Source organism: Trachurus japonicus, chromosome 12 (assembly GCF_045865225.1).
Source record: "Trachurus japonicus isolate A0001 chromosome 12, Traja_1.0".
Lineage (NCBI taxonomy): Eukaryota > Metazoa > Chordata > Actinopteri > Carangiformes > Carangidae > Trachurus > Trachurus japonicus.
Genome location: NC_140918.1, coordinates 6,647,582 through 6,664,104, shown reverse-complemented (window position 1 = coordinate 6,664,104; position 16,523 = coordinate 6,647,582). Strand labels below are relative to the sequence as shown.

The 16,523-nt window shown below is 40.8% G+C and overlaps 1 protein-coding gene across 33 annotated transcripts in view; it reads right to left on the bottom strand.

The window, feature by feature from the left end:
* Positions 1-605: 605 nt before the first annotated feature.
* fnbp1b (formin binding protein 1b) overlaps positions 606-16,523 on the bottom strand; it is a 77,312-nt gene continuing 61,394 nt past the window's right edge. For 9 of the 33 annotated variants that reach the window (XM_085792821.1, XM_085792834.1, XM_085792819.1 and 6 more), the window contains 7 exons: positions 11,771-11,785; positions 11,371-11,406; positions 8,048-8,157; positions 7,232-7,364; positions 5,980-6,101; positions 4,792-4,967; positions 2,870-3,048 (listed from right to left, as the gene is read on the bottom strand). In XM_085792821.1, coding sequence (XP_085648947.1) covers positions 2,870-3,048; positions 4,792-4,967; positions 5,980-6,101; positions 7,232-7,364; positions 8,048-8,157; positions 11,371-11,406; positions 11,771-11,785 — 771 coding nt within the window. Of the gene's footprint in view, positions 725-2,869; positions 3,049-4,791; positions 4,968-5,979; positions 6,102-7,231; positions 7,365-8,047; positions 8,158-11,370; positions 11,407-11,770; positions 11,786-16,523 lie in introns of those variants that run through there. The other 24 variants (XM_085792841.1, XM_085792830.1, XM_085792838.1 and 21 more) reach the window with 6 other exon arrangements.

Below are 16,523 nucleotides of genomic sequence, written 5' to 3'. Positions count from 1 at the left end.
GTGGTTACCCAGGTGAGTCAATGAGTGCATGACACACACACACACACACACTTACACACTTACAAACACACACATTCTCCCAGTGCTGGATGGTTTCCTCCGGCCGGTCGGCCGCTGGTTTCATCCATCCATTCGTCGTCTCCGTCCTGTCTCTGACCACAGACCCTCTGCACATCTGTATGTGTGTATGTGTGTGTGTGTGAAGTGGCCATGAGGAAAGGGGGAGGGGCATAGGGATGGGGTTGGGGGGAGGGGGGGCAGCGGCGGGGGCGGGGGCGTTCAGAGCGAGGAAGCCAGAAGCCACGTTCATCATCATGACCGCGCATGGTGTTGCAAGCGGCGGAGTTAGTCCCATTAAGAAGCGAAGCTCTGCTCAACACAACAAGAAGCAAAACCGCTGTTTATGGAGTTAAAGATGGAGGTTGTTACATCAACGCATCATCTTTGTTTGTTTGTTTGTTTTCGAGACCGCCTCGTTCAGTAAATAAAAACTGCGCTGCGTTTTCTATCGGCCCGTCTGTCTGTCTCGTTCAGATTCTGGTTCATCGTCGTTCGCTTTTTTGTTTTTGTGTGTTTTGTGGTTTTTGATTTTTTTTCTCTCGCTCTCTCTCTCTCTGACTCGTGTGTGAGGAAACGTGGTGGTGGGTTTTCTCTCCGAGGCGAGGCTGCTTGCTCGCTTGCTTTGCCCTGCCATTCCTCCGCCAGCCTCACAACTTTTAGGAATCTGCAATTCAAAAAAAAAAAAAAGAAAGAAAGAAAAATACAAACAAACAAATAAAAAAATAAAAAAAAAAGGAAAAAGATGACAAAAAGAAAAAGTTAGAGAGGTTCGGAAGGAAACAACCCAAACATTCAGACATGGAGAGAGAAGGAAGGAGGGAAGGAGGGAGAGAGAGAGATAGAGAGAGAGAGGTCATTGCATGAACTGTATGTAACTAACACCTGGAAATAAAAACCTTTCCACTTATTGAACTGATTTCACTTCCTGTGATGATGTCACAGACACAACATGCTCAGCTCAGGTCGCACGCTGCTGCTGCTGCTTCATGCGCCACAAGTTCAAAATGCTCTTCAATGTAAAACAGAATAATAACGGGAGGCGATGTGATGTGTGTATTTACAGCACTGATGTGTAATGAGGAGCCTCATGCTGCCACGGCAACGAGCCAATTAAAAAACATGTAAAAAAACAAAACAAAAATCAAACTCAGGCTAGTGTGGTGAGTGAGTGAGTGAGTGAGTGAGTAAGTAGTGTTGCTGCCCGAGATTGTTTTTTTTTTCGGGAATCCCGGGAAATGATCATTGAATTTAACACCAGGAAGTAAATTTTTCTTTTATTTCTTTTATTTTGGTGGGGTAGTGTGTGATACACTTGTTTTCTTCCTCCTACAAAGAAATAAAACATTTAATGTGATAAAATATATGGTTTGTATTTATTTATTGTTTTATTGTTTCTAATTGCTTTTAAAAACAATGAAACAACTATTCTACTGTGTATTCCTGTTTTATTTATTTTATTGATTATAATTGATTACGTCTCTGTTGTTTTGTCTATTACTGTATGTACAGCACTTTGTTTTCAACTGTGGTTGTTTTTAAAGTGCTATATAAATAAAGTTGAGTTGAGTTAAAGCAGTATTAAAATGAACCTTTCAGTTGTTTTTTTTTCCAGGGTTTCCCAGTATTCGAGGAAACGAAAAGAGGCCAATTTCGGGAAATTTCAGCAACACTATGAGTGAGTGAGTGAGTGAGTGAGTGACAGAGATGCTCGGACAGCGAACGCACCGTGACCCATGCAGAAAAAAAAGAAAAGAAATACATAAAACCACAGTCACATGGAGCTGCTCCGTCTCTCTCACCATCTGTCAGTACAGCAGCTACAGTGACTGTAACTGTAACTGTCAGTCCTCTACTCGTTTACCACTGGCCTGGAGGAAGGGACCAGAACATCCCCACACTATCATCCAGATAAAAACCAAATCAGAAAATAAAAATAAAAACATCCTGACAGGGGGCCGGTCGTCTCTGACTGAACCATTAACTTATCAAACTAAAGCCTAAACAATGTTGTAACAGCTCTATGATCTATTATATCTACAGCATGCAACACTGGAGGAGGGGGAGAGGGTGGGGGGGATTTTTTTCTTTCTTTTTCCTGTTTAGCCTACAAAAATATCTTTTCATATGTTTCCATATTTTACAGCAGATTTTTAAATTTTACATTTCGCATGATTGCAACATCGAGCATGCTCTCGACAAGTGAAACGCGACGTGGCGTTCACTGTCACTCAGGATGGTGCGTACGTTACATTCACTCTGAGGCTGAGTTCAGTGATTTAAAAGCATGTGTGTGTTTGATTGATTGTTTGTTTGTGTCGACTACTGTACGTTGATCTGACGTCTTCATACAAAAAAACAACAATAAAAAAACAAAACAAATCAAGTGCTGTGTTTGAAATGTACACGTGATCAGTGTCAGTGAGGGATATTTCCCATCATGCTCAGCTGTGACTGGTCGTGGTTTATCAGTGTGACCACTAGGTGGAGCTGCAGTGAGTGAGTGAGGAGCTAGAAGCGTCTCTACACACACTTCCTGTGCACGACTTCACACACACACACACACACACACACACACACACACACACACACGCAACTGTCCCAGCTGTCATGAGGCACAATGAACATATCTGATTGGGAAACAGAGTGCACAAGTGTGTGTGTGTGTGTGTCTTATGTGTGTGTAAATGTGTGTGTGTGTGTGTGTGTGTGTGTGTGTTTTCCAGTAACAACAGATGTGAATGTGAATGGAAACTAGTTCCCAGAGACAGAGAGACACACTCTCACACACACACACACGCTCGCTGCAGAGTTAAATGTAGGTCATAGCACCTTTGGCGTTCGTTTCCAAAAAGACCTCGACGTAGGACGTGGGGACGTATCCCTCCTCGTCCTCGTTCCTGCGCACTCGCGTCCACCCGTCCCCTTTGTCCTCCTCGATGACGTACAGCAGCTCCCCCTCCGCCACGGAGATGGTGCCCTCGTTATGACCTGGGGGTTAAATTAATAAATTAATAACAAATTATAACAAATAAAACAGAGAGGGGGAGAGAAGAGGTGAGAACTTGATGTGGACGATAGGGCTGTCAGATCCAACTTCGCTATTCGAACAGAATTCAAATTGTTTTCAAAATGAGAACATTCGAAGGTGAAAACACAACGTTCGAATGTGTACTTTCCGCAACGACGCAAATTAACGTAGTCCGTCGTGACGTTCTGGCTAGTAAACAAGTTGATAAAACAAAATGTAGTTGTTGTTGTGCACGACATAAAGCTGCAGCTTCAAATTTACAAGCAAAGTTTTTTATAATTGCCTGTTTATTCGGCTGGAGCGGTGCACCTACGTGTCCCCACATTACACACACACATTCTTTTTTTCTTTCTTTATCGATTGATCCGCGGAGCACTTTTGTGCCGATCACAGATCAACTTCGATCTGTTGCACTACAATTTAGAATATTTCGATTTCCCTTCTTGAACTTTTATTGAGTTGGTAAAACTTAAGTGTGTTGCAAATGTTACGTAACAGATATGGTTGGAGGGCCCTTTAGTGGACGCGTGATGTTAAAAAAGAAAAAACACATTAAAAATTTTAATATAATTCGAATATTTAACATAAAAGTATTAAAAATTCAAATGTGATTTGGGGGAAAGATTGACAGCCCTAGTGGACGACAGATTCATGTGTGAGTCAGACTTCCTGGAGACAGAGAAGAAGTGAAAGCAGCTGCAGCACGGTCGCTCCATCGTCTTCACTTCACCTGCTCGTTAGGGGAATAAATACATTATCCAAAAGGGGTACACACACACACACACACACACACACACACAACCACAAAGAAACCACATCTGCAGTTCTGCATGACTTTGATGACTCAGCATGTGAACAAATTAGTTTTATGAACGGTTTTCACAAAGGAGGAAAGAGGAAAGCTGTAGAGACTGAGCCTCTAGTGGTCACTAGGGGAACTGCACGTTTTTTCTTTTTTTTTTAACACTTGAACATCTTAAATCGATATGTATCTAAGAGTTTAGCAGGTGATTAAGGGTGCATAGAAAAGTTAAAAACAGCAGATAATTTCACCTCGTAGCCTCTGAAAAACCATTTAGTTGTAGCTGTAGCCCGAATACATGAGGACATATGAGATTCTGTTTGAAAAAGTAAAAATACGGGCATCTAAAATTCATTTAAATTAGATGGAAAACAGACAAATAAAACCATTTTTTATCATGCCGGCCTCACTGGTAGAAATTAAACATGACGCCCTTTTAATTCATCTGTGTGATTATTAATTGTTTCATTGTTAGAACTGTTTCGGCGATTGCAATTAGTTGTTATTTCATTGTTAATAACATCTGATTACTTTTAAATTGTTTGTATTCGTGCAAACTGTGCTGCTGTTCATCTTGGCCAGGACTTCTTTGGATTTATTCCTGGATAAATAAAGGTTGATGCTTTTCCCTTTTTGTATTTAACATAATAAAACATGCTTAGTGTTTACTGCATCATTGTGATCATGAGGGTCTTTTTCATCGCTCTCTGATTTGCACACAGCTCCATATTCATCATCATCATCACATCTGAAAATAGAGCAGCAGAGAAATGACTCCACTTATTTCCACCTCCACGTATTTACTCAGAGGTCACAGCTCCTCCTCCTCATTCAGAGGAAACAGCAGCAGCATGTGTGGCCTCAGCCTTGTTCATAATTGTGTGTATGTTTTCATAGTTACCTTCAAACGGATACAAGGCTTTGCAGGTACCGATGGTGGGCAGGACTTCCTCGTCGTCGAACTCGTCGTCAAACTCGGGCGTGGAGGACACGGTGGGGACGGCGGCGGGGACGGGGTGGGTGTTGACTTTGACCTGAGTCTCTGAGTTCTGCTCCTCCGTGTAGCTGCCGTCCGGGCTGCTCGAGGGCCAACACACACACACAGTAAATACACTGTGAAAGCATCTGGGACCTTGTGTGTGTGTGTGTGTGTGTGTGTGTTAGGGTGACCATATTTTGAAAGACAGAGCTGGCCCAAGGCATAAGCAAACTAAGCACCTGCTTAGGGCACCATGACCACTGGTGGCCCCCAAGAGCAATAAACTTGTAAAACTTGTAGTTTCTGTCGATCCCTTGAGAAATCCTGTGTATTTAAAAAAAACCTTAAAGGGACAACGAGGAGTTTTGGAAAAGCAAAGTGTTTTCACACTACATTTATGAGCCTCCGCGCACAGTGAAATTCTTTGACTGGCGCAAGACAGACTCATGTTTTCATTCATCAATAATTAAAGTCAGAGGTTCGAAGACGATCAGATACCGTCGTAGTTCCGACCATAAACGGCGATTCAGCGGCGTTATTCTCATGACTCGCCGCGACACCGAAAGTAAGGAAACACTGGTCGGCTTTACCAGCATCTCCACCACCACTAATAATAACAAAATAACGATAGAGACAAAACGATAGATTTATCGAAAATGGGCCCATTAACTAGTGTGGGTAGCGGAGATTCACATTCATCCACATTAACGTGAGACTTTTTTATAACCAAATAGAAACTCCTCGTTGTCCCTTTAAGTTGTTGTTTCACATTGGTGTTGCAGTTTGTTTAAAACCACAAAGAAATGATGACATGTTTACAGCAAATGCATTGGCTAGGATGATGATCCATAACGACAGATTAGAAAAATTTTAATTAGTTTGTAGTAGCTAGGTGTGTAAATGATCAATTAACGCCAGTCAAGTGTGTTTAATGGTCCCATGAAAAACATTGAAAACCGGACATTTTCATCAATTTATAAAAACCCGCCCGGACGCCCCGGACAGGACGTAAAAAGTGGACATGTCTGGGTAAAAGAGGACGTTTGGTCACCCTAGAGTGTGTGTGTGTGTGCGTGTGTGTGTGTGCATGTGTGTCATTTTATACCATACCTCTCTCTGTCCTGTGCACAGTTGTTGCTGACTGTCGTGTTGTTCTGGGTCTCATAGAGTCCACTCCTCCGCTGTGTGTCGCTCTTGGATGGCATCCTCTCCTCCACCTCTGCTAACCAGCCCTGAAACACACAGAGACACACACAGACACACACAGACAGTGATTAAGTGTGTGTGTTGGCTGCAGCTGTGTCTTGACAACTTCAAATGTTACTTCAAGTGCAGTTGGATTTTCTGTTTATCTGTGAATCAGACGACCTTTATGATTTTGGCAACAGGCTCTCCTCTCCACCTGCTCCGACACGTGGACATTTAAAAAAAAAAGAAAAGAAAAAAAAAAGCAAACTCAAGACCGACCTTTTTGGCTTTCTGGCTTTAACTGAATTTTTTTTATATTATTATCATTTTTATCCCTATTTATGGTTTTATTTTTTTATTCAGGTTCATATAACTTTATTTATGAAGTCTGAATTTGCAGCTTCCCACATGCAGACAGACAACGATCAGTAAAAGAAACATTAAGAATCAATCCAAATCAATAAAATCCAATAGTTAACACTACCATAAATAAGTCCAATAAACTAATCCTTTAAATAAAATAAGTCACCGTCTTTCTATTATTGTTTTATTAGATCTTAACTGAATTTTAGTGTGCAGTATCTCCATTTCATTCCTTAGTATGATTTATTTATGTATCTATTTATTATTTCATTCTGTGCTCTTTATTTACTTTATCTTATTTCTATCTCTCTCTCTAATGTTTCCCAACTGCAAATTGCAAATTGTTGAGTGTAAGATAGCGTTTCCTCAGTTTTTTTCAATTGCTCAGTGTTTTAATTTTAATTGGAAAGTGTGTGTATGTGTGTAAATGCCCTTTTGCGCTTAATATTTTATCATGTAAAGCACATTGGGCTGTGTTTTTTGTATGAAAAGTGCTCGAAAGTGCTAGAAAGTTTGATTGATTGATCCTGCAGTAAGGGCTGGAGCGGCCTCCAGCTGCATCACATCTTCTTCTTCTTCTTCTCCTAATATGGACGGAGGAGAGCGGCCGAGTCTCCCCCCCATCCCATCCCATCCCATCCCATCCCTCCCCCCCTTCCACCGAAACTGGAGACGTGGCGTTTTGAACTCCTCATTATTTACTGACTCGCAGAAAAACCAAACACGACGACCTCGCCAACACTAACATTCACAGAGAGAGCGAGAGAGAAGAGAAGCTGGCACTGGGGAGAAAAAAAAAAAAAAAACTCACCTCGAATTTCTGCACTTCAGACTGGAGCTTCTCGATGTTCTGGCCGATCTCTGATAGTCGCGGGTCGACGCTGGCGGGGTCGCCCATCTGAGGGTTCTTCACGTACACGTCTTTCATCTTAGTCAGAGCGTCTCTGTGAGAGCGGACCACACAACCGTCAGTACACAACACGTCTCCAACACACACAGACACACACAGAGACACAAAATATAAACAGAGATGGACAGAGTACTCGACCCCAGAACTTGAGTGAGAGTACAAATACTACTAGTCAAAATTTACTCCGTTACAAGTAAAAGTAGCTCAGTCGACATGTTACTCGAGTAAGAGTAAAAAAGTACTTGCTTTTAACGGTACTTAAGTATCCAAAAGTACATGCTTTTAAATTTACTTTAAGTAAAAGTAAGAGTAAGAGTACATTTCTTATTTTTCACATCGATGAATTACTATATTTTTTTTCTAAATGAATTTAAGGAGCTTTTAACTCTTGTTTCTGAGAATTAACTCTTTGAAACCACCTGCACTGATGTGCTGCTTTTAGGGGTTAGGGTTTCCTTCTTTGACAAACACAGCTTGTGTTCAATAGTATTATAGAAAAAAAAAGAAAAAAAGTAACGAGTACTTTTCAGCCTTCCTAGAAATTAACTCGAGTAAAAGTAAAAATATTTGTCATGGAAATGTATTCAAGTAAGAGTAATAAGTACCAAAGAAATCTAATACTCAAGTCAAGTACAAATCCTCTGCATATGTACTTAAGTACAGTACTCAAGTAAATTTACTCCGTTACTGTCCACCACTGAATATAAATACACAAACCTCTGGTCCATCTCTTTCTGAATGTCTTTATTTAATTCATCTATCTTCCCCTGCAGCTTCTTCCTCCTCTGCTCCGGCGGCAGGTGGCTGAAGTCCTCTGGTCCAGATCCCTGAGAGGGGGAAAGAGAGAACCAAAGGACAAAAACAAAACAAAAAAAGGAAAAAAATGTTAGTTAAAATAACAGTAAAGTAACTCTGATAATCATTTTTTCCTGTTGTGTTGCTGTTTTGCCAGGGATCTAAGTCAGGTGCAGTATCTCCGTTTTTTTTGCTGTGAACCCTGTGAACCAGGACTCAGGGATAAAGAGATAACAGCTCCACAAATGTCTTCTTTTCTTATCTTTTTATTTATTATTTTATGATCCAACCACATAATTCACCATGAAGGAGGAGATACTGCAGCCGCTCTCTAACACCACACACTCACTGAGAGCTGAGGTTGTTTATGTCTGTGTTATAGACTCGAGGCCTTTCACCTATTCAGTCACCACACCTCATCCAATCCACCGCTCCCTCTGTGTGAATGCATCGGAAATGTAATATTGTTGTTAATATACCTCTAACATCCTGTTATCTCGCTCATATAGAGTTTCAGCCCGAGCTGTCGGACGTACTGCACAGTAACGGCTGATATTATATCCTGGTGAGATGTTTTCCAGACGGCAACACTGAACCTCCTGCAGACGTAATGTGTCTGTTATATATATTATACATTACAGTGATACCTGGTCTGTATGGAGCCCCAGGAAGCTCAAAATTAATCACATTGATGATCATATGAAAGGATCTATCTATCTATCTATCTATCTATCTATCTATCTACATATCTATCTCTATATGTATCTATCTATCTATCTATCTATCTATCTATCTATCTATCTATCTATCTATCTATCTATCTATCTATCGCTATACGCATCTATCTATACGTATCTATCTATCTATCTATCTCTCTCTCTCTATACGTATCTATCTCTATACGTATCTATCTATCTATCTATCTATCTATCTATCTATCTATCTATCTATCTATCTATATCTATCTATCTCTCTATATATATACATATCTATCTCTATACGTATCTATCTATCTATCTATCTATCTATCTATCTATCTATCGCTATACGCATCTATCTATCTATATATCTATATATATATATAGAGATATATATATGCCAATTAGCTAATTAACTAACTTTATTTATTCTGAAACTAGACACTAGCTAGATAGGCTTCTAAACTTTAATTATAACTTGGCATTACTGTAATATTAGCAGCTATCTGGCTAATTCAATATTAAATAATGCTAAATAACTTAATTAGAGAAAGCACAATTCATCTAAATGAATTAGCTGGAAGTTGGTTAACCTGCTGGAGGCATCTGATTGGCTAATGAGTGAGGGGGTGGAGACTAGTGACATAACATAAATACATACATATAATTATAAATCTGATATCAATTTGTTTATTAGCATGAACTTGTTTCCTATTTTGTCACATTATCTGATCATTTGCTTGTATCTTTGTCTTTATAATATAATATACTGTATTTATCTTTTTTTTTTTTTTAATTATTATTATCTTGTGTGTGGACTGAATAGATGAAGGCCTGTGATTGGATCTCATTGAGATGGGTCACAGCGGCACCACGGCTGGGTGACAACTTTTAACTGCTGGAGCTACGGACTCAACCGCACACAGGAGGAGCCACGTAGTAAAAAAATACAACAACAACAACTCAGCAGCTAGGTTCCCGTGGCAACCTTACCCTTTCTCCCCTCATCACCACGCAACACTTTAACCGGGCATGCAACAACAATAACAACAATAAAGATCTATCGTCAGTCGTCATGCAGAGAGAGAGAGACATGCTGCTCATGTATTAGTGTTGACTCTGCTATATGAACCCAAGACAGATGAAAAACCACTGTTATCTATAATATTTATATATAATTCAACGCTACATGATGATCAGAGCTAAAAAAACAAAAAACAAACTACAATGTGTGATGATGATGAACTTACAAATTCATTGATCTGTATGGAATCAGGCATAGATTTAAACAAATGTATAAATACAAGTTAAACAGGAGAAAAGAGCTTTGTTTACATTTTTTCCATTACATTTCATCAGCTTAGTTTGACATTTGAGGAAACAGTTAAAGGGATAGTTCAACATTTTGGCAAATTGGCCCATTGCCATAATCCCTATAGTCTTAGCAGTAGGTTCGTTACCTTTAATTGTTGGTGCAAGTTATTTTTAGAACGGCGGAGCAGAGCCGCGAGCTGCTCAGAGCTACGCTATGGAGGCTCATGGGATTTCTTGGTTTCCCTCTTCAAACTCATCATATACACAATCCAACAACTCCAAAACGCTCTGGTGGACAAGTTGTGACCTGCACATTCACCACGCTATGAGATAGTAACAGAACGTTACCAGACAGAGTTGTTTTAGAGGTAAATGCAGAGACTGCTTGCTGAAAAACTGCCCTCGACAGGAACATGCATCAGCAGTTTTGCATGAATTTACCTCTAAAACAACTCTGTCTGGTAACGTTCTGTTATTATCTCATAGCGTGGTGAATGTGCAGGTCACAACTTGTCCACCAGAGCGTTTTGGAGTTGTTGGATTGTGTATTTGATGAGTTGGATGAGGGAAACCAAGAATTCCCATTAGCCTCCGTAGCGTAGCTCTGAGCAGCTCGCAGCTCTGCTCCGCCGTTCTAAAAATGCTTGCACCAACAATTAAAGGTAACGAACCTACTACTCCTAAGACTACAGGTATTATGGCAATGGGCCAATTTGCCAAAATGTTGAACTATCCCTTTAACTTAGCTTAGCTTAGCATAAACACTGGAGGCACAGCTAGCCTCAACATTTTTAATTAGAGGCACTGACTTCCTGCTTCCTGTCAGAGAAAATGTCAAATCCTGAGGCAGCGTCAACCTGTTTCCAGTCTTTATTCTAAGCTAATTATTATTACTAATATGAAACTATAATATTTGCTAAAACAATAAAAACAAAACAAACAAGTCTACTTCCCACAACAATGCCAAATAATTCATCTAATACTTAAATTGAAAAACTTGCATTTCTCTTCAATCACTTTAAACAAAACAAAATCATTATGCTAAGATGAATAATACATGGAACTGGGCATGCAGTGAGAGGACATTAATGTGAGCTACTTATTACACCTGATCAGATTAGTATTGGTTACGATGATGACGAAACAGGTTTTTCTTTCGAGACAGACAGCAGGGACTACGAGACGACAAGGCTACGAGACGGACAGGATAAAACATAGAGTAAATGTGATCACCTCAATGAGATTCCGGACGTGGGAATTGAGTGTGATCTGCACCACAGAGACCACAGACAACAAGTTTGGGAGAGACACAACGACGACAACACGTCCACAACAACAACACACAAAACACACATAAAAAAAAAACAAAAAAAGACATAAAATGAGACAACGACACGAGTCTGAGGATCCATCGTTGTATCACAGCAAAAAAAATCAAATTAATTATCAACTCAAATCCCAAAAAGAATTAAAAACACAGCACAAACACAACAAAAGAACAAAACAAAAAAAAAAAAATCAACATAACGGCGCACAGGTTGTTATTATTAACAATGTGTTACTGGGAGGAGGACGTGACATGCGTGCTATGGTCATGCCGCTACGGTTGGTGCGGTTATACGGTCATGCTTACCAGCTTGAGAGAAAGCTTCATGGAGGAAGAGGGGGGGAGAAGAGATAGAAATGGGCGAAGAGCAGGAGAGAAAAAGAGACAACAGACACAAGTCAACATCAGAAGAACATCACGGCCATTTTGTGTCATTTTCCTTAAAATAGAAATAAATAAATAAATAAATAACCCTATAGGCTATATAACTGATGAAAATGCTTTGCTTTGCCAAACTTCACCATTTCAGCTAAAAGAGGGTTCAGCTCTTGGGGAGGATGATGGATGTGATCGAGAGCTTCCCACTCTTTTCTCTTAATGTGATGAAATTTAACAGCTCTATTAATTATTATTATTATTATTATTATTATTATTATGATAATGATAGATTAATGAGAAATGAGAAATACCAGGATACTGCACAAGCATGGAGTATAAAGGATGGAAAACAATCATGGAAAGGGCAGATGAAAACAAAATGTACAGGGAGAGGGGAGATGTAAAGGCTCGAGGGGGGGGGGGGTGGCGGACGGTGGATGGGATGTTTTTTGGGCTGCGACAGGGATGCGGATGTACCCCCCTTTTTTTTTACTTCTTGATCCTGCTGCCATTGACAATGACAGGCAGGCAGACAGGTGGCAACGGACAGCAGAGGGCGCCAAAAGCATGAGCAGCGTCCATACGGTACTGTACGTTGACATGGAGGCAGATAACTGAGCACACACTGAAGCTGCTGGAGAGACACGATTTCCCAAAAAAAAATAACAGAAAAAACTAAAAACAACCCGAACTCCAACAACAAAACAAAAGCAGCTGAGTGAGAGTAGAAAACAAAAGAGAGAGCGATAAAAAGAGGATTAAAAAAAAACGGAAAAATAACAAAATAACAAGTGTTTATTTGGGATCATTTTGCTGAGTGAGCGTTTAAAGGGGGGAGGAAGGGGAGGAGGGGGGGCAGGGAGGAGGGAAGTGGTGGTTATGTTTTTTAAAAGACAAAAGAAGAAGGAGAGCAGAGAGCGAGTGAGCTTGTTAGTGACCGTTGGCTGGTGTAGCTGCAGCAGATGACCAGGTACAGTAATCCTGTTAGAGGCTCACAGGCTGCTGCTCCACTCCACTTTAACCCCATAACGAGAGTCGTCGGCCAACTGGAGCGGCCAACCTCACCCCCGCCTCACCTGACCACCACCACCGCTACATCACTCTGTACCACTTATAAAACATGCATCTAGTCTGGTCCTTGCACTGTTTTCTAATCAGCCTGGGTGTGAGAGCAATATGACCTTTTAACTTTTTAACACAAGTCAAAGAAAACTGGAAAAAAAAAGAAAGCAAATCTTAATTTGTGAACATCCGTTTTTATAATATCAATGAAGAATGTGGTTGATTTATAACGTCTGATTGGACGTCAGACACTTTTATATTTGTATTTCCATGCACCTCAGGTGATAATTTGGCGATGAATCCAGTTTATATGAAGCACTGGAGTCGCTCTGTTTCCATTTTACAGTGATTTCATTCTTATTTTTATCCATGTATAAGGTTTTTTTTTAATGCAGGAGCATGCCACTGAAGCAGACGCTACAGTAGAAGTTCTTGTCTCCGATTGGCTGTTCCTCCTCTGAGCACACATGTGATTGCAAGTAATAAAAAAACAGGGGGAAAAGGCAAATCTCTACATGTTAACATCCTATTTTTATAATATCAATAAAGATGGTGGGAGATTTCTAACTTCTGATTGGACATTAACCTCAGATGATAATGTGCTGCTGCTAAATCCTGTTTTTATGAAGCAACTCGAGTCGCTCTGTTTCCATTTTACAGTGATTTTCTCATCCATGTATCAGTTATTTTTGCAGAAGCATGCCACTGAAGAAGACTCTAGCTAAGTCCTTGTCTGACCAGGACCCTCCTCTGAGCGCACATGTGATAAACCTTTTATCACAAGTCAAAAAAACTGCGGAAAAAAAAGTGAATCTTTACTTGTAAACGTCCATTTTTATAATCTCAATAAAGAATGTGGAAGATTTCTAACATCTGATTGGATGTCAGACACTTTTATTTTGTATTTCCATGCACCTCGGGCGATAATAATCTGAGCCTGAACCTGTTTATATGAAGCAACTTGAGTCGCTTTCTTTCCATTTTACAGTTATTTCATCTCTATCAGTTATTTCTGCAGAGGCATGCAACTGAAGCAGACCCTCGGTAAGTCCTCGTCTCTGATTGGCTGTTCCTCCTGCCCTCTCCTCTGAGTGCATATGTGATAAACCTTTTATCACAAGTAATTTCTTTTTAAATATAATATCAATAAAGACTGTGGGAGATTTCTAACACCTGATTGGATGCATGCACCTGCATTAACCTCAGGTGAGTTGCTCTGTTTCCATTTTGCATCCTTATTTTTATCCATGCATCATTTTTTTCTTTTTTTTTTTGCAGAAGCATGCCACTGAAGCAGACCCTAGGTAAGTCCTTGTCTCTGATTGGCTGTCCCTCCTCCTCCTCCTCCTCCTCCTCCTCCTCCTCCGAGTGCACATGTGATCAAATCATGCAATCGCTTGAAACCTGCAGTGTTTTTATTATTATTTTTCTTTTACAATCTCAGCTCTTCGCTCTTTTATCATCTACCTGAGCTCTTCCCTCTCACCGCCACACAGACACAGACACACACACAGATACACAGCCAAGTATATATATATATATATATATACACAGTATAACAACATCATGGTACTTGCAGTAGCACACAGGTATAACATTGCAGCTGCTGTGTGGTATGGCACAAAGAAAAGCTCTGCAGGGGTGAATTCTGGGTGAATTCCCAGATCCAAAGTGTGACCAACACCTCGCCTCACGTTGTTGAGCTTTAACTGGTTGGATGGGACGAGTAGCATCCACACACCCATGCATATAAATATAAATATAAATACATCCCTACATCCACAGGTGCTTGTGACACTTTGTGAATTGACCCCTTGTGGATGAAACAGCTGCAGGACACGGGACAACGAGCAGCATCCCCCTCAAGCAGAGATACATGTGATGTGGGATGAAGTCATCGTCTCCTCTGATCATTCGTCTCCTACGCGTGTCCCCGGGTCGGCGGTGGCCCATGTGATCAATAAGGAGCCAGGCGCAGACACTCGCCTCCTTTGTCAGAGCTCATTTCCGCTCATTAACTGTGACCAACTGTGATCTCCTCTCCTCGTAGAGACGGAGCCAGTCGCACAACAACTAATTATTATTATGATGATCATTATTATTATTAATGAGGTCACGGTACGGTGGCCCAGAGAGCTGCAACTTAGGGAAAACGCATGCAACATACACACAGACACAGAAAGCATGATGCAAATTCTAGGGGTGTGCCAAAAAATCGATTCACATAAGAATCGCAATTCTCATTTAATACGATTCAGAAACGATGTAAAATGTCCCAAAATCGATTTTAAAAAATAAAAAAAGGAAACAAATCTGCTGGCTGTCGGCCTCCATTTCCTTAGAATTGAAAAGGCAGCATGTTCAACTGCACTATTTTTTTTAATAAAGAGGCACTCTTTTTTTTTTACTTAAGCAATATGTGATATTGCTTTTATGCAACTGTTTCAACTATTCCATCTAAGCATGGATAAATGTTTAAAACTCAATAAATGTGAAAAAAACACTTTAGTCATTCTGTCTTGCAAAGCATCATAAGGATCCGTTGCACACTGATAGACTGAAGCAGAAATCATTGTGAATCAATTCGTTTTGAATCGAAAATCGATTTTGAATCGAATCGTGAGCAAATTCAACAACACAACACAGAGTTGTCTGATTTTATTTGTTTTTTGAGTTGCAGTAATGTATGTGTTGACCTCTCCGGGCCACCGTACTCCTGTCTGTGCTGCACGTGGCTTTTACTAATCACACACATACGATACTTCATTCATACTTTTCAACCACGCACCTGCACCTGCACCTGCACCCGCACCCACACACACACAACGCTACTATTCACAGTTGCCCGTCTCACACACGCACGCACACACACACACACACACACACACACTTACAACATATTGCCTGGCTTCGAAAGCATATGTGGGTCGGCCCAGCGTCCTCTTCATGAGCTCTTTGTGACAAATGAGCGCGCGCGGGGCCGAGTGTTGCTGCTGCTGCTGCTGCTGCGGCGGCGGCGGTGTTGGTCGTCGTCGGAGAGAACACAGCTTTGTCAATGAGAGCTCAACACAACAGCAGGGGCGACTTCAAGCTCTTATACTGTACGTCTTAGCAGCCGTAGCAACAAAAAAACACACAATACACTTCCTTTCTCTCTCTCTTTTTCTTTTTTCCCCCTTCCAAGCAGCAGCAGCACACACACATACATACACACACACACATACACGGTGGTGGTGGTGGACTGACTGTGGATGGATTACACAGCTAATATGCAACACACAAAGGCCTCTCTCCTGCAGAGGTAGACATCCCTCCACTGTGCAGAGAGAGACACGACACCCCCACTCCCCCCCCGGCAGGACTCCTCTAATCCCTAATGTGTCACCATGTTCTCCTTGCAGGAGGAGGTGGGGGGGGGAGGCCTTTCCATTTGCTTTATTAACCTGCAGTTTGTTTTTTTGTTTTTTTTTTAGATCTGGTGTTTTCTGCTTTGTGAAATGTTTAAAACTGGGTTCCTGCAGAGCTCACTGACTTTTTAAAACCCCTCAGGGCTCCAGATTTCCTCTAAACGGGGGCATTTTGCCCCTAATAGGGATGTCATCCTTATAGATTTTCTTGG